The sequence below is a fragment of the Phalacrocorax carbo genome, chromosome 7 (assembly GCF_963921805.1).
Source record: "Phalacrocorax carbo chromosome 7, bPhaCar2.1, whole genome shotgun sequence".
Classification (NCBI taxonomy): domain Eukaryota; kingdom Metazoa; phylum Chordata; class Aves; order Suliformes; family Phalacrocoracidae; genus Phalacrocorax; species Phalacrocorax carbo.
The window spans coordinates 22719932-22738904 of record NC_087519.1 but is presented as its reverse complement, the minus strand read 5'-3'; the positions used below and the strand labels follow the sequence as shown (position 1 = coordinate 22738904).

The 18973-nt window shown below is 45.1% G+C and overlaps 1 protein-coding gene across 1 annotated transcript in view; it reads right to left on the bottom strand.

Moving 5' to 3' along the window:
* NPTN (neuroplastin) overlaps positions 1–10085 on the bottom strand; it is a 57917-nt gene extending 47832 nt beyond the window's left edge. The window contains exon 1 of the mRNA XM_064456874.1: positions 9861–10085. Within this exon, the coding sequence (XP_064312944.1) occupies positions 9861–9948 (88 nt within the window). The 5' untranslated portion in view covers positions 9949–10085. The remainder of the gene's footprint in view (positions 1–9860) is intronic.
* Between the last annotated feature and the right edge of the window lie 8888 nt (positions 10086–18973).

Sequence of the window (18973 nt, the reverse complement as noted above, 5' to 3'; positions counted from 1 at the left end):
AAAGGAAGCACAAAGGGAGCGACAGCCTGAATTTATTCCTCGCTTAGAACAGGTTTAGAGCAACTGTACAAAAGAAAAAGCTCTCCAAGTATAACTAAAATGTCTATTTGTTCAACTAACTGCCAAAGACAGTTCTTTCACCTGCCCTTTGGACGTATCTGCACCTAGTCCTCCAGTATGCCCAAGATGTACTTAGATTTTACCATTAGGTTAAATAAAAATCACTTGTTTATAAACGGATAGGTCATATACAGCATAGCAGCCAGTACTGGCTCTGCTTACTTTGTCAGACTTTTTTTCCCCAGCATGAAAATGTGGAAAGGGAAACAAAAACAAAAAAGCCAGACCAGGCAAGCCCTAGCTTACCGATAAACATATATATGGAAAAGCCTATCCAGAGACTTCCAAAGACTGGGTGCAGACCTGCTCTGAGTCACAAAACCTCAATGTTCAGCTGCTTCAGGATTGTGAAATCACTTCCAAGGCAATTCTCTTCCAGCAAAGTAGTAAGCCTCAACAGCAACTAACTGCTGAACTTACTGTTTATGTAGCCTGGCAGTCATGACAGGAGGAAGAAGTTTACTGCACAACTTGTTTTACCATATGTAGACAATGAATAAAAGAATACCTCCTAATTCTGAGCTTCCTATTTATTTCCTAGAGTCATTAAGGTAATCTATCACAAGTGTAAACTAAGCTGCCCGACAGACCCTACCCTGACAGTCTTCAGCTACAAACTCAAGAAACACAGGATAATGCATCATGCTCAGAATAAAAGTTTGCTTATTTGGTGACTACCTGGCTTAAAACTGCAATTTGTATACCCTGTTAGCCTATTTCTTACTACACTAAATTCAGCAGACTTGATATATATATACACACACACTCTTATATTTAGTTAGTTTCTCCATGTCATTTATTCTTGGCTTTGACATCAGCCTCTTAACCCCCTCACACCTGATTAGAAGAGCTTTCCATCTTTTTCTGCTATAACACTTCCTTTCTAAATAAAGATTACACAGGACTGCACAGAGTAAAAATTAGTGGGATGGGGTAGGCAGTCTGAAGTGGCAAAGGACAACATCTACTGAGGTCTCAAACTTAAGGCATCCCCACCAGTGAGAATCCAGAAGTTAGAATCCCTCCTCTTACACAACACCCCAGCATGCACTTTACTTTTGAGACTCAACTACAAAATTTTACTATGATAAAGGAGTTTTGTCTGCTTGTAAAAATCTTAATTTTGGAAGAGTGATTCTCCGGCAAAGCTCCTCAATAACTAAGCAACTGTATGCAAAGATTTTGCTTTTAGAATAGAATTTTTACAAATTTTCTAGTTTGATATGCAGAACTAAGAAGTATTTTGAGTTAAATACTGTGATGTAAGTTTTTCTCGTTTCAAACCAGACCCCGAAAATGTGATTTAACGTCATCACACTTCTAGAAGAATCACAGAGATACGTAATAGCACAAAACGTGAGTGGGAGCCAGCTGCTTGCAACCTTGGATGCTTAAAGCAAAGGACAGAGGACAAAATTATAAAGTTCCTTGCAAAAAGTTGCTTTAGGCAAACTATCTGTATATACGCATTAGAATACCTCAAGCAGAAATTAACAATCAAAAGTACAACAGAAGGAAATCTGCTGTCCTTGCTTGAAGATATATAGAATACAAGATCAACAACATACTGCAAAACTGTATGTGATGTATCTTCTAAGTTCTTTGCTTGGCAGCCTGCATTACTTCCTGGTAACAGTGATTCTAACCTGCTCGAACAGGAATTAAAATCGGTTCATCTTCTGTAACACTACAGATTTTTACCACTAGGCTACCCTCACCTCACCAATAATTCAGGGGAAATATTAATCCTTGCACACACAGTAGCTCGCCTATCTTGCCAGTCTTGTGCCCAAGACAAGAGACCAGCTTTCATCGTGCCATGGAAAGCTGTATCACAGATCAAAGTAATCCCCACACAGCATTTATTTTGTCCTTCTCAACTACAGTTCTGTTAATTATCCTTTACTGTACTGAGATTTTTAAAAAAAAATGAAAAAACCACCAACAACAAAACCTGTATCCAATTCCCATAATGTCTTTCACAATCTTAAATCCTGTATCAAGGCACCTTCCTTTCTTTTCCAAGCTAATCAATCCTAACACATAGAGCCACCTCTGGAGCAATCTTCATTGCCCCTTTAAGCTCTGGCTGTAATATTAATTACAGATATTCCTCAAGCAAGAAGGTATCACATAATATTTTGAACACTTACGTCAGTCATTACATACTACGTTTAGCATCATGGAAAGACAGGGGCTTCTTACCATTACAACACTTGCACTAATTTAACAAGACTAACAGTGCAGCTGAACTCCCACTTATAACTGCATTTAAACTGGCTTAGCATCACTTAATTCCTTATTGGGAGCAATGAACACGATAGGAATTAAAATACTTCTATGCTTACAAATTGAACCTGCTACGGTAGATAGATTATCCTAGTTAACTACCACAAAGCTTTTCTAACAAAGCAAAAAAAAAATCCAGCAGTGATCAGTCAATATGGCATCTACTAGGTTTTTTTAAAAACTCACTCAAGCATCTGTTTTTCAAACTCCTGCTGTATGCCTTCACCAAATTATTTCAATCTGGTCTGCCGTGATGTCTGTCAAGAGCCTACCACACACTGCCAAAATTCTTGTAAAAATTTTTTTCCAGGCATTTAAGTTCCATTTTCTTTTTTTTTTTATTTAAAATATTGTGTCAGTTTTATCAACTTCCCAGAATTTTCATTTTTTTCACCCACTTCTACTGCTGAAGTTTTAGACTGATTGTATCTCTTCACAACTTCCACTTTTGCAGTCCATTATATTCCCCTTCCTCTTATTTTCTCATGTCTTCAATATGCCTGTCAGAAAATGCATTTAGTTTAGGTTTCCAAACAAACACACAAGCTCTAGGGAGAGCCACCACGATCCCTATGTGCACTCAAACCTAGCAATAATTCACAAAACGTGGGAAGTAGCTACACTACTTTAGCTACACTAAGTAGCATTTGGCTTAACAGATTCGTTAATGTGGTGTTTTAAAACACATAATGTAAAACAAACCTTTACATATTAGACCAACCTAAGACTTTTTCTTTCTTTATTCAAACGAGAAGAGGCCATTATCATCTAGTTTTCTTCTACAAAAAGGTCTCACAATGCAAATCCATTTAGCTAGTCGCCTACTGTCTCGGGCACTTCACTCCTCATCTGGAAAATTTGTTCTTTCAGAATGCCCCTGCTTTTTCTGATATATCAAAAGCTAACACAGTTGATATAAAAATTGTGCCCCTGAGACTCCATCTTACACATTGAAGTTCTACCTACACCCCCAGTGGAAGACAGACATCATGCCTCCTTCTCACTCCTTCAAAAGCAACTGCGAAGTAGAGATCTCTGCCATCCTATCCCACTTCAACATCAAAGCCATTAAGAAAAGCAAAGGCTCTCCCATCCTACAGCTCTTGAACCTTGTGCCATTTGGGGTCATATTTACTCAACATCTGCTTTTCAGGTTCAGAGCTGACTGTTCAGTTTTTCCCACATATACACACCTTCCTACAGCCAAATTACTATACTGACATTATGGTGCTGTTTTCCACTGCATTCTGAAGAACAGTGGGAAAAAAAAAAATCAAACTAAACCACTACCTTCCTCACAAAAACCTTCTCATTCTTAATTATAGCAGAGATCCACTGCTTCTGACAAGATCTGATGAAGAACCCTTCACAGCTTCAAAAGTTAGTCTTTTTTCTTGAACGAGTTTGCGTCAGTGTGTAAGTGGTGACTTCGACCACACGGATGGCCCAAGTAATCTTCAAGCTTATCAACAGGTCATGAATTTTTGAAAGTCTACAGTAGTTACCTTACTAGGGTATAAATACTTACAAGTTTTGACAAATACAGACGTTCAATCCCGGTTGGAATTATATTTAGTTTAGACTCAATCTCCTTCAACACCAAAAAAAGACCATGTAGTACAAGACATCAAAAAAGCATTTAGCTTATGGAGTGAAAATAAAGTTAACATATCAAGAAAGATTTCTAAAGGCATGCAAATAACATTTCAGATAATTATCACCATTTGATCAACTGGATATTATGTTTGATACAGAGCTTTGGTAACTCCCGAGTTGTTTTAACAGCCATTCTCCCTCCTCCAGCTTTATACAACTCAGGTTTCATATTCTAGCATTAACTTAAAAAAAAAAAATCACAAGTCACTACAATCGTTATGAAATATAGATAAGGAGCTTGTTTTAAGAAGTTTGACTGAAAACACAAAGGCTGTCCTCAAGCATCTGTGTGCAGTACCAAGAGATTAAATCTGCACATTCAGCCCCTGGCTCCAGCAGCAGGAACAGCACCTTAACCACTGGTGGGTTTCTGTGAACGGCGGGGGCAGAAAGCCCAGAAAGGAGCTCCTGCCATCATATGTGCCGTTCAAGAAAACACAGAATGATCATAGCAATAAACTGTCTTGGGGAAGAGCTCTATAACCGGATTAGAGGTTGCTTTGGAAAGTTGGGGGGTGTCAAGCTGCTGGGTTGAATTCAACTGCTGCAGTACTTATAGAAGATGCATGAATGGAAAAGGGGCAAACAGTGCCTATGTTTAAAATGGAAAGACCGTGGAATCACAGACCAGTCAGTCCAACTTCAGTCTCCAGGAAGAAATGAGGAAATCTGCTTGGAAATGCTCAAAAATGAAGAAGGGCCTGGGAGAAGGATGAACAGAGCTGTATCGCCTACCTGTGGTTCGATACAGCTTGCCCATGACAATCTGACCTCCTACTACAAAGTTAATAAAAACCCAAGGTGACCCCAGAGGAGAAAGAACAGACACAGGTTTCCTAATTTTAGTAAAGCTTTTAATACTGCCCTATACAAGAGCCTCATAACCAAAAATAAAATCTCATTAATGTAGCTTGGTGTACTCTGTGTGTGTTTATGAGCTACAGTACCTGAACAAGTAGATGGAAAAGAGAATAAGACCGATGGTGGGCTAGAGGGTCTTTTAAGCTGATAAAACCAAAGCAAGCTAAACATTAGGGGTGGGTGCTTGAGAAGATAAAATAGTACTTTTTGACAACTGAATGAAAACATCAGAAGCAGGTAAGCCACCACTTAATAAGCACATCTAAGAACTACTTGGTTTAGGCAGTAAAGGAGTGGAATGCAGCAGTCCTGCAATGTAAGATCTCACCACCATAAAGGATCTCACTGGACACGAGTCAAAAACTGCATCACTGTAAGAAACCATTTGTCTTGTGATGCAAACGGGAACACCATATGCAAGACACATCAAGTGATCCTTCCACTCCACTGAACATTGGTCTCGTCCCAACTGCAAGTGTGTCCTGTTTTACACATCACATTCCAGAAAACGTGACTGAAAAATATCCACAGAAAAGCACCAGCATCAGCCAGGAAAATGCAACATACCAAGAATGACCCTGACAATTAACCCCAAGAAGTACTGAAAGTAACTGCTGATGAGAAAGTAACAACCTCCTCCCCACTCTAAATTTGCACGGATAAAAAGAATAAAAAAAAAAAACTTAAAACGACAGGAAAGCAGGTTTAGGTTAGATTTGCAGAACTTTCCAGCTAATAGATCAGCAGAAACAGCTTATCTAACTTTCAATCTTAACAGGTTCATCAGTGGGAGCTGCAGTACCTCCAGCACTTGAAGAGTTTGCATGCTTTGGGCTTTACAACCCGAGGATGAATCACAGGCTAGCATTGTCCTTTACAATGCAAGTTTTTACAATTGCCTCCTCTAAGTAGTACTTAAAGCAAAAGAAACAGCTCATTGTGACGGGAGAATGCACCTTATTAATGCATTTAACAAGAAGTAGTATGTTGTAAGGACAGCTAAGCTCTCAGCATATTTCATCATTGAAAAGCAGTTCCACGGAGCCCCTGCTTTGAGCTGTTTCTCAACATTAAAACTATTGTTTGAAATGTCAGTACTAGCCTCTTTACCTGGTAGCCAAGATCTATCAGAATTCGGTGCAGTTTTCAAGCATACACACGTTAGTCATGTTGCTTGTATTTAGGTTTCCTATACAGGAGTTGGAGGAAGGAAAACAGAAATGGTGGGAAAGAGAACAGAACTTTGAACATTTTCCTCTATGCTCAGTCCACACTCACGCTCCATAAATACTGTATGAAAAACTGTCTCTTAGTTTTATCTGGGGATCATTAAAGTCACATCAGAATACAATCAGTGCAAAATGGATGAGAATCAGTAGTCAGGAACAGCCCTACAGGGATAAAAGGAAGGTTTTCTCACTTGCTCTTTTAAGAAGAAATTCATTTTAAGAAGCTACTCTTTCCTGATGTTATGGTCATTTCTATACTGGTTTCTGCCAAGAGAAAAGCCATGTTCTGTTTTTAGCCAACTTGTTAGTTCCTTCTCATTCAAGTAGAGGATGAAGAGGGCAGATCTGAACAAGTACCACCTAACTTAATTTGGTTTTACTTCCACTTACATCTAGCTTTGAATAACCCAAGCAAATTTATGAAGTTAGCATTCAGTTTTAAGAATACGATGTTTAAGAATTCCCTCCTCTACACAACACAAGATAAAGTCTGGTTTTAAGTGCATTCCACCAGACCAAAGCTCTGAAAAGGGAAGACCTTGAAAAGTTGCTAGCAATTCAATTCACATGTTGATGTGTTGAAGAAACACGGCAAATTTCATGGGGGCCGCCCAAGCATCTGTTTTAGACAACAGTAAAAACACAGCCACGCTCCTTTAAATCCAAACACTCTCAAGTAAAAGTATTAGTACACTGAAGTCTTTATTTTTAAACAAGCAGCTAGAGACACAGAGATATTGCAAAGGATAAAAAACAGCATCTGGAAAAGGTACATTAATCATCACCATACAGCAAGTCAAGCACCGTTCCATACGGAGGATGCTGTCTGTTTTCAAGCACTCAAGTGATTTTCCAACAAATACCATTTGGAAACTACAGGTTTAACACAGATCTTAACAGACTGGCTTTTTCCAGCTGTTTCTCATCATGCTTCCTCATCTCTCTTCTAACCCCCGTTTCTGCCACTTCATCTCAACTATGCTCTGGGTACAAGTGATGTGCTAGCATGCATCAGAAACATAGCCTTGAAGAACCTGACAAGTTTCTCAAAAGAATATTCAGGAAAAGGTAAATTTCTGACATGCAAATTTTATTGTGATCTTTGGGTGTTTATAAAAGAGCTTTATAAATAATCCATACAGGTGTCAAAAACCTACTTCCAGTTTTAGTAAGCTTAAATCCATAGGAGAGTCTGATTCAAAATATTCTGAATCACATTAATTCTGTAAAAATCACAGTGATCTCCTGTCAGAAGCAGAAAAAAGGCTGCTTCCCACAGACACTCAGGACTCCATTGGGCATCTTCTGTGCCAGCTGAGTGGTGACCTGCCCTGCAGTTTCAACACCTACATTAGCATTCCTTTATCACCCTAAACTCACATGGTGTTACTGTACATCCCAACAGCTCTTGGACTATCACCTTTCAGTAAGTGATGGCTCCATACCAGTAATAAGTAATGCAATTCTTGCATATACACTTTGGGATCCTTCCATATACCTTCAAAGCACACACCCGTGTGTTAGATATGTTTTGTTTTTAAAGGAGTTGTCACTGAAGTACTTGCACATGCCTGTTGAAACCACAACAGCATTTTTCTAATGACTTACAGGGAGTATAGACAACTCAGGAAATGGCTGTACCTATTTTTCATGCCAAAGAAAAAGAAGAATTTTTCTGTTTCATTAAGCATCTCATTGGCTATTATTTGCTGCAAGAAAACAGTTCCTCTACAGCAGGGCCTATAATCTTTAAATCTGTTTCCCCCTATTACAACAGCATTCAAATTGGGGTAAAAATCCATGAACCTTAGAAGGACCTCCACCTTTCACTTGGCTTGAAAGCGTTCTACTCCTTTCCAAGTAGGTTTTCACTCACCTGTGTGAACTCCTGCAGCAGCAGACACTCAGAATCTCCCTTGCCATCTAATTGCTTGGATGACTCTCATTAACCAATAAAAACTGAGCTTTCAGGACACACCTGGAGTCTGCAGTCTTACCTTATGCCAAGATCTGCTACTGCTTGGTTGGCTTCATGTCAGGAATGGAAGCCATGATTAAGACACAGAAAAAAAAGCCTTCCATCTATCCTCAAAATTTATTTCATTGTTGACCTCCAGACACATAACTACTGTCAAACACTAAATGTTTGCGCTGCCTAACAACCAGCTATTTTGAATTGTTATACCAGCTGCCAGCATTTGACACCTTGCCTGCTAACTCTGCACAGGAACAGCTTCAGGCACACGAACTTGCATGTCAGAAGCCTGCTCACCTCACTTCACCCAAATACAAGGGAAACACAGCACAGGCAGACTAAGCTTGCCAAGGTGATGCTCAGATGGCACAACTATCACAGGAAGCAGACAGCATCTCTGAAACAGAGAAACAGACTATCCACAACTCAGCCCAACGGGAATGTTCCTGGGAGCTCACTGAAGTCAGATCCCTAATTCCCACTGAACTCCAGTGGAATTTGCCCAGACTCTTTTAGGATCCACAAAAAAGTCCCTCATATTGAAGAAAGCCTACAGTTTTCACTCATATAGTGTGGATGTCAAAGCTTCTCCTGTTTAGTTAACAGACACAAGGATCAGTTCTGGTTTCAGACTGGGAAATCTGCACATACTAAGGCAGTGATTCTGATGTGGAATCTTCAGGACATTATTTCTTTCATCTACATCTCTCCTATCTTTGTCAAATATGCTGAAAGCCTCAATGTTTATCCTAGAGCAAAGAGCCAACAAAGCTGAAGCAGGGCAAAATTCACCTCAATGGAACGAAAATGCTAGGACTGAGTAGTATCTGCAGAGCAGAAAGAAACGAGAGAGAAAGAATGCTGCGTAGGATTAGTATACCAGTAATGCATCCCTTCCTTGTGGGTAAATTTTCCCCATGCACATAAACCTGAGTCTCTTACGAGCCAAGCTCCCTGCCCTTCACGGCGTTTACAGGCCAAAGCATCCCTGACATTAGTTTTACCATGATGCTGCATAAAAAGCTGCTCCAGAAAGACTGTGCTCAGGCAGTTCTGGAGCGGATAAAACCTGCCTTCACGGCTCGCCCTCTCCTTTGGACGGCCCGATACGACAAGCATTTTCACAAGTGCTACAGGACCTTCCTTCAAGCAGGAGGTTCACACTCTGTTAGGCCACCTTCTTGGCCCCGCTTCGTTCCGCCACTAATTGTCAGGCACTTGGCTGCAAACTCATCAGGGAGGAGGCACGCCGCGCTAGATTTAGCTCATGCTACCCTACAAGAAAGGGGTGTGTGTATTTTTTTTTTTCCTTTCTACGCTCCTATCAGAGGACCTCTTTAGTTGCTAAGGAACTACAGTTTTATTGCATTATAAATTATTTAAGGCAGCCCGGCAGATGCAGGTTTAGTAGGCGGGAGGAGATGTTCCATTTTACCGACAGCACGAGACGCCTCAGGAGAAGCTGGGGATGGGGGGATGGGGGCGGGAAGAAACCGCAGCGGCCCTGTCAGTCCCCCCTTCCCCTGAGGGAGCCGAAAACACGGGGTATCCCGTGTCCCGCCCCCCCCGCCCGCCCGCCCGCCCGCAACCCGGGATCAGCCCCCCCTCCCGGGGGCAGCCACGGAGCCCACCTGCCACTTAACCCTCGTCCCCCGCCGTATCCGCCCCCCCATAGCAACCAGCCGCCCCATAGCAACGCGCCCCCGCCTCCCCCCCCCCGCCGCCCTCACCGTTCTGCGCCGCGGCGGGTCCCGGCAAGAGCGCGGCCGTCACCAACAGCAACGAGAGGGCAGCAGGGAGCGGTCCGGAGCGCGGCATCCTCCCGTCCGCGGCCGAGGAGGAGGAAGGGGGCGGCGGTGAGGCGGGAGGCGACGGGAGCGAAGCGGCTCCGGCTCCGTCCTTCTCCCCCGACCTCCTCCTACCGCAGCGCAGCACCACCTCTCACGACGCCGCGGCAACCTCTCGCGAGATTTCACGGGGGCGGACCCCGCGGGGTGGGGTGGGGGGGTGTCACGTGTCACGCCGCCCACTCTGCCTTCTCCTCCGCCATGTTCCCGCCGTTCCTCCCGGGTTGTTCCCTTCCTGGAGCACGGAAGTGTCGGTGGGCGGTCCTGGCCTCATACCCGCCTGAGGCTGCGGTCCCCGCCTGAGGCTGCGGTCCCCGCCTGAGGCTGCGGTCCCCGCCTGAGGCTGCGGTCCCCGCCTGAGGCTGCGGTCCCCTCAGGGGAAACAGCAGGCGGGAAAGCTGCAGCCTGAGGAGCGCGATGCACCTCTACATGGGCTCAAAATACCAGCAGATACAGGCCAACAGCTAGTAGTTTGGTACAGGTCTTAATTGCAGGGGTGATTTAGGAGTTTCATGTGCCATTCTGTGGGGTGTCAGAGGAATGCAAAATCCACCCCAATTAACACGAGTTTACCAGTCACTGATTACCAGCACATTTCCCCTGGCAGGCTTCGGTGTGGAGTTTTCTCAGTGAAAATGCTGCTCTTTTTATAAAAACACAACCTGCCAAATGAAATTTTGCAGTAGGTAACAAAGCAAGACATGCTGTCACGTTGTCGAGAAACCTCCTTAGGACAAGGGTTGCCTTGTTCAGCGTGTCTGCCTGAGGGCTGGGGCAAAGCCAGGTCGTGGTTAGGACCCACAGACTGCCAGCAGCACATCAGACTACTCATTTACATGAAGAAATAAACCAGTTGATTTTTTTTCAAGTGTAGGGTGGGCTCTGTCCTTGTTGCACAGGTCGGAAACTGAGGTTGCAACAACTGAAGGTGTTTGCCACAGGTTAGTGACAGAGTAGAGGGCAGAAAGCACAGAATCTTGCTCTGGTTTACCAGACCTGCCAAGCATCCTGAAAAAGTCACAGTGGTTCCACCTCAACGTTTGGCTGATGAGCTTTGGGCAAGTTTTATTTACCCATCAGTAAAACACTGATACTGGCTCAGACGTACTCTTCATGCTCTGGTTGCCCTGTACCACGCTGGTGACCCAGCTGATGGTAAGCCCACTGTAGCTATTTAAGACAGATTTCTGACTGCTCTCCCTCATACAATCATAGAATCATTATTATTAAGGTTGGAAAAGACTTCTAGGATCATCAAGTCCAGCCCTCAACCCAATACAACCACGCCTCCTAAACCATGCCCTGAAGTGCCATGTCTACATGGTTTTTGAACACCTCCAGGGATGGTGACTCCACCACCTCTCTGGGCAGCCTGGTCCAATGCCTAAACCACTATCTCATTGAAGAAATTTTTCCTAATGTCCAATCTAAACCTCCCCTGACACAGCCTGAGGCCATTTCCTCTCAGCCTATTGCTAGTAGTTTGGGAGAAGAGACCAACACCCACCTCACTACAACCTCCTTTCAGGTAGTTGCAGAGAGCAGTAAGGTCTCCCCTCAGCCTCCTCTTCTCCAGACTAAACAACCCCCGTTCCCTTAACTGCTCCTCATAAGACCTGTTCTCCAGAGCCTTCACCAGCTTTGTTGCCCTCCTCTGGACACGCTGCAGCACCTCAATGCCCCTCTTGTAGTGAGGGGCCCAAAACTGAACACAATATTTGAGGTGTGGCCTCACCAGGGCCGAGTACAGGGGCACGATCACCTCCCTACTCCTGCTGGCCACACTATTCGTGATACAAGCAAGGATGGTGCTGGCCTTCTTGGCCACCTGGGCACGCTGCTGGCTCACATTCAGCCGGCTGTCAACCAACACCCCCAGGTCCTTCTCTGCCAGGCAGCTTTCCAGCCACTCTTCCCCAAGCTGGTAACACTGAATGGGGTTGTTGTGACCCAAATGCTGGACCTGGCACTTGGCCTTGTTAAACATCATACAGTTGACCTCATCCCATTGATCCAGCCGGTCCAGAAACACTCCCACTCAGTTTGGTGTCATCTGCAAATTTACTGAGGGTGGACTCAGTCCCCTCATCTAGATTATTGATAAAGATATTAAACAAGACTGGCCCCAAAACTGAGCCCTAGGGAATACTGCTCGTGACCATCTGCCAACTGGATTTAGCTCTGTTCACCACAACTCTCTGGGCTTAGCCATCCATTCAGTTTTTGACCCAGCAAAGAATAGACCCATCCAAGCCATGAGCCACCAGCTTCTCTAGGAGGATGCTGTGGGAGACAGTATCAAAGGCTTTGCTAAAGTCTGGGTAGACAACATCCACAGCCTTTCCCTCATCTACTAGGCAGGTCACCTGGTCATAGAAGGAGATCAGGTTGGTCAGGCAGGACCTGCCTTTCATGAACCCGTGCTGGCTGGGCCTGATCCCCTGGTTGTCCTGCACATGCCTGGTGAGCTCACTAAAGATGAACTGCTCCATGATCTCCCCTGGTACTGAGGTCAGGGTACCTCCTTCCTGCCCTTCTTGTAAATGGGCATCACATTGGCAAGCCTCTAGTTGTCTGGGACCTCCCCTTTTAACCAGGACTGCTAATAAATGATGGAGAGTGTCTTGGCAAGCTCCTCTGCCAGATCCCTCAGTACTCTCAGGTGGATCCCATCCAACCCCATGGACTTGTGAGTGTCCAGGTGGCTCAGCACATTGTAAACTGCTTCCTCCTGGATTATGGGGAGTTTATTCTGCTCTCCATCCCTGCCTTCCAGCTCAGGGGGCTGAATACCCTGGGGATAACTGGTCTGACTATTAAAGACTGAGGCAAAGAAGGCATTAAGTACCTCAGCCTTCTCCTCATCCTCGGTGGCAACGTTCCCTCTCACAACCAATAGAGGATGGAGATTCTCCTTGGCTCTCTTTTTGTTGTTAATGTATTTGTAAAAACGTTTTTTGTTATCTCTTACAAGAGTGGCCAAATTGAGTTCTAGCTGGGCTTTTGCCTTTCTAATTTTCTCTCTGCATGACCTAATGAAATTCCTGTACTCTTGAGTCGCCTGCCCCTTCTTCCAAAATTGGTAAACCTTCCTTTTCTTCCTGTGTTGCAGAAAAAGTTCCCTGTTCAGCCAGGCTGGTTGTCTTCCCTGCCAGTTTGTCTTATAGCACATGGGGACAGCCTGCTCCTGTGCTTTTGAGACTTCCTTCCTGAAAATGCCCAGCCTTCCTGGACCTATTTGCCCTTCAGGGCTGCCTCCCAAGGGACTCTCCCAACAGTGCCCCCCTGAACAGGCCAAAGTCTGCCCTCCAGAAGTCCATGGTAGTGGTTTTGCTGACACCCCCCCCTGCTCACTTCACCAAGAATCGAAAACTCAATCATATCATGGTCACTAAGCCCAGGACAGCCTCCAACCACCACATCTCCCACCAGTCCTTCTCTGTAAACAGCAGGTCAAGCAAGGCACCTCCCCTGGTAGGCTCACTTACCAGCTGTGTCAGGAAGTTATCTTCCACACACTCCAGGAAATGGAGTCATCTCATGGCTGGAGCCTGCTGCTGGATGCGAGCTCGTCATTCAAACACACACCCAAAGTGGGGAGATACAAGAGTTGCAGGACACCACGGGACGGACTAGCAGAGAAGAATGCTAGAAAGGAAAAAAAAGCAGAAAACCCTTCAAAAACAGATTTTCTACATCCTGCATAGTCCTCTGTTTCCAGTCCAGAGATCTCTGCAGGCATCAGTGTACCCACAATGTGATGGACTGGGGGAGTGGGTGCAGTACCCGCTCGCTTTGTGGTGGTAACCTCCAAACAAGTCATAATTCCTTGCACCACTCTACCGCAGCAGCAAGAGCTTGCTTGACCAGGGCACAGCCTGCCGTGGCTGCACAGGTCACACCCTTGCTCCCTTCTTCCCTTAAAGCAGCCGCTTGACTTTGCATCCCTCATCCTTCACCCCAGGTTATTCTCAGCTGATCCTTAGCAAACAGACTCCGGAGTCCTTTTGTTGGTGGTGTTACTCAAAGACTGAAAGGAGGATCCGACACACCTTTTTCATGAAAACCCTGCTGCTCACCTGAAGCCAATGAAATTGCTGCTCGAGGGCTTCAGGATTTTGATGATGATTGTCGGATCACCATGGGCTTAAGGACTGCAGCTTCACAGGGGTGAGGTCACATGTGAGAAACCTTTAAGCATACGGTAGTACCGTTCATAATCCTGGCTGCCTCTAACTCTCCAAGGATGCCATGGCACTAGATTTGATGTGCATCGGATATTCCACGGTGCTGTGCATCCTGTGCTGGAGAATTTCCGTGGTACACTTCCATGACTCGCTATTAGTGCCAGCTTAGCTGAACCATCTGTAACATGAACACAATCATTTGTTTTCTTGCTATGGTGCAGAAACATCCTCTTTTTCCCTCTCTGTGGAACAGTTCAGACAGTAGCCCTTGCAAACTGGAAGGCATAGGCAAAAAGATCCAGAAATCAAGGTTTCACACAGCAGTGTCCTCCTTTCTGCTCTTGGCAAGCTGTTTTGCCTGCTGAATATTAGCTCCAGAGGATTTTGCTGTAACTCCTTCTTGCAAACACCCACTCAGTATTAGGCCTTACCTACCCTCAACTGTTTTCCAAGTTTGGAACTAGTTAGCAATGTACTTGCCTCTGAGCATGGTTTGTATCTGCACAGTAATACTTGTTTCGTAACCATGGCAGCTCACAGTGACTCATGCTGCCAGAGGCCTGGGAAGAAGTTAGCAGAAGGCTTCCCTCCCCGCTTCTCCCCTCCCGTAACCAGCTCAGCACACTGTTGTTTGCTAGATCTTCTCCCCACAGTTGCATAACTCATCCCTCATGGTCACATTCCTCTGGCTCCGTCCTGGGGCCAACCCTGGGACATGCTGCTATGCCTACCGCTGTTTTCACCCCGGTGCACCCGTCTGCAGGGAGTGCAGAGCCGTGGCTGCCAGAGTTTTCCTCAAAGGCTCTTGTGGTTACCCAGGGCAGTTAACAATGGTGTTGCACAGACTGAGCTAACCTGTGGGTTTGTGGTTGATACAGAGGTGTTGTGACCAGACAAAGCAAGAAAGCAAAGCAGAGGACAGCCATAGCCAGAAGAAGACTGTTTTGATGGACCTGATCTGAAGCTTGCTGTTGCCTTCAATAGTCTTTTGGGGGGACATAAACAAGGTTCCTACAGAACTCTAATACATATAGCAGGACCCATTCCTGCCATACTGTTGTATCCAGCCATGGCTAGTATAGGGTAAAAACCTGTTGTTCTACCATGGAGGAGTATATCCTCTTACAACAGGCTGCTCTTATAGTGGAGTTGCAGAGAAAAATAGGATTTGCTAGCACTTTATTCAACGCAGTGGCTTGATAGTGAGGAAAGGGTTTTCTTACAAAGGCAGATTGGGTCTTGTGTAGGGTGCTTCTGTGGGTATGGTGATTCCTCACCTCGTGAGTGGCAGCCGTAACTCAGACATATCAAAGTTTACAAATACAGTAATTCAAAATCCCTGCACTTTCCCTTCAGTCAAGGCCCGATTTCTTTTCACCTGGGATGGCTCAGTTTTGATTATTATGTCATTATTCATTGGGACTTCAGCAAAAGCAGAACAGAAAATCTTTCTATTTCATTCAAATTTAAAATCAAATTCGAAACAAGCAAAGAGGAATTAAGAACCCCATAATCAGCAGCAAATTCAGAAAAGACTTTCAGTTCTTCTCACGGTGCAGAACAGCGAAGAGGCATAATCCCTTTTTTCCTGTATAATCTCTGAGCCTGTCTTCTCGCAACTGGAAATGTTTAAGAGATTCCTGTTATTCTGATGCATTTATTGATACTCTTTGGCACTTGAAGAAAGCTTTGCCTCTAGAATTCTCACTTGTTGTCACCTTCTTTTGAATCTCTTATTGGCAAGTTGAAAATGTAGGGTAGAGCATGAAACACTGATGTCTAGCAGTGAAACTCAGCTGTTCTCAGGGCTAAGAAACACTGAATAACATCGGTTAATACTTTGAGGGTGACACGCTAGGGAAGAACACAGATCCATAGCCAACAGGCTCAAATCAGCTTGTATACAGACAGACACATGCAGTGTACTGGCAAACCAGACTGAATTGTTAAGTGCACTATCAAGATAACATGCCGTGTTTCTTTTGTGTGGGGTGGGGTGGAGAGTGGGGGTGTGGGGGTGCGTGTGAAGATAAATGAGCAAACACAGTGCAATACATGTGTGTGTGCGTATATACATTATATAAGGCCAGCCAGCTTCAAACTCTGGCTGCTGGCCCTCAGCGGTCATCACCTGCCCTGCAGTGTGGCAGAGGTGTGCAGCTCTGCAGTGAGCAGTACTGCTGGAGGTAATGCATCCCAAAAAGTAGCTCTGCCTTTGGGTTATACATATAATTGATGTATATTAATGTTGCCAAAGGCACAATGACAGGCAGGGAACACCATTAACCTAATCAGATAACAGAATGGAGCCACCCAGAGGTGACACCCATCCCAGTGAGTCACCAGAAAGGCTCTCTGGCTCTTACAGACAGGGGTGTGTTGCACAGGGAACTCCTTACAAGCTTTTGTCCTAAATAGCCAGAGAAAGATTTAACTGAAAAAGAAGTAGTGCTCTGAGGAATGAGAGGCAAAGGAAAAGCTCATAAAATAATAGAAAAGCAGACTTTCTGAAAAAAAGAGAGGAGAGCCCCTAGGGTAGTGCTTTTCATATAGATGTGCTTTCTTATTTTGCAGAAAGTTGGCTTTACACATGCCAATCCCACTGGGTGATGGCAGTTTAGTTATTTTGAGCAATCTTCCATTCTTCTACATGTTCAAATGTTCCTGTCAGAACTGGTCAGAATGTTTTAAGTGGTTTGGTTTTTTTTTTTCCTCTGAGAAGAAATGCCTTTTCATGTAAAACGAACATTGTAACAGGGTAATTTTGGTCAGAATGATTTGCAGTGTAATCAAAGAGTCAGAAGAGAAATATCAGCATATTTGATTTCATCTTTATTAGGACAAAAATCTGAAGTTTGTCTAACCTTATTTTCTGTGGAAAAGGAGCAAGAAGGACCAAAATGAAAGTGCTTTTTCCCTGCTCTCTCTGCCCCAACCCCAAAGTTATTTTTGTCAATTGCAAATATTTCATCTAGCTCAGCCATGCATTAATGTTTTTCTCCACCCAATTTTTTTAGGGAATTTTTAGGTCCAATAGCTTACTTTCCAGTTACAGACACACAAGAGCTGTTCCCTGACCTCATTATCCCAAGGAAAGGGATAATGTTATCTTCCTGCTCTCATTTGGAGCAGCTCTATCCAGCCATGGGCAGGATACATCCTCTTGCAGGCTGTGGGTGCCAGTGAGAGGCCTCTGAGATGGCACAGGGGAAAAACCTGAACATCTGGAGCAATTCGCATGATGAAAAGGTGAAGTTGTGGATGATGGCGTCAGAAGTAGGTGGCACCCATCGATTAGCACAGGGCTTGCTCAGGGTGAGTGCAAGCCAGGCTGGGCAATGCCTGCAGCTACGGTTTAGCTTCCTCTCCTTGAAGAGGTGGAGGAGCAGGGAAATGGGCTCTTTTGGTGGCATGCAGGGGCATCTCTGTGTCCTGTGTGGGGTGGCCACAGCAAGCAGGGGTGTTGTGCCAGGGAGCAGCAAAGGCACTGCTACCTAGGGGATGGAGAAGCAAGGGAGGGCACCATGGCTGGTGGGGAAGGACCAGCCCCAAGGTACCTGAGAATAGGAAGGAGGCAGCCCAGAGTCCCAGTCGTCAGGCACATTACAGCAATAAGGTAGGCTTGTGATCAAGGTGAGAAATCAGGTCAGGATTGATCCTGGTGAGGGCAACCAGGGTCAGACATAGTCAGGTGATCCCCAGGCAGGTCCAAGGTGAGAACACAGACCTAAGTTCAAGCTGGTAAATCAGTCTGGATCAGGATTCAGGTCAACAGGGCCTATAGTCAGGTATAAGTAGCTGGGGTTGAACTTAAAACCAGCACTGTAGGAACAGAGCTCAAACAAGGACTGAGGGCCCTGGGCTGAGCTTAAATGGGTTCCCAAGCCCATGGGCAGGTGTGGCTGCTCAGGGCCATTAGTGCCCCCAGGACTTGTCACCTAGCCTGCAGGCATAGATTGCTCAACAGGTAGAAGAGCTTGTGCCATCCCCAAAGTGCTGCACACTTTTTTTTTACATCAAGGAACACCTCAGTGAGCTATGTGGTCCCTCATCTCCTCATCAGGGCTGTATTTGGCTATATCACCCTGGCTGTTTGCCCTTCCCTCCTGGGGCTCATGGTTCCCAGTCCCAGCTCCCCCATGATGTGCATCGCTTCCTATGCACCCACATACAGGCATCGCTGTGGGGGTGCTCAGGCCTGGTTTCAGGAGGCTGGAGGCAGCCCAGTGACCCAAACGTCAATGACAACTGTGCTATCATGGCTTTGCATCGACCACAGTCCTCTTGCTGCCTCCCCCTGGGTCCCAGCCACATGCAGCCAACCAGGCAGAAACGCCGATACGTTTGACTAAATGCTGATGATTAAAATGAAATGAAGATGACCAGGCTTGGATCACTGTGGGGACAACAGAGGATACAGCCCAGCCAGGAGTTCATTACTGAGCTGACAAATAAGAGCTCATGGCAGTACAGATTGCTCATGATGGTGGGCAGCGGTGGACTGCATGTATCATTTGTGCTAGTTATCACATCGTACATGACACTTATTTTTGGCATCCCCTACAGGTCAGCCTTTACCAGCTGAATCAAAATTAAAGGTATTAGCTGGCCTTTACAGTAGAGTAAATACAATTAGCTTAGCTCAACCTATTTTCCCAATCCTGTGTGATGCAGGTCAGATTAGACGTGTGCTTTTTTCTAGCCTTAATGTCTCTCTCGGCTTCCTCTGGTCAGGCTTTCTGAGATGGGGCTGTCTGTGCTGGCCTGTAGCGTGTTTATTTTAGCCAGTGGTGCAACAGTTTAATAGAA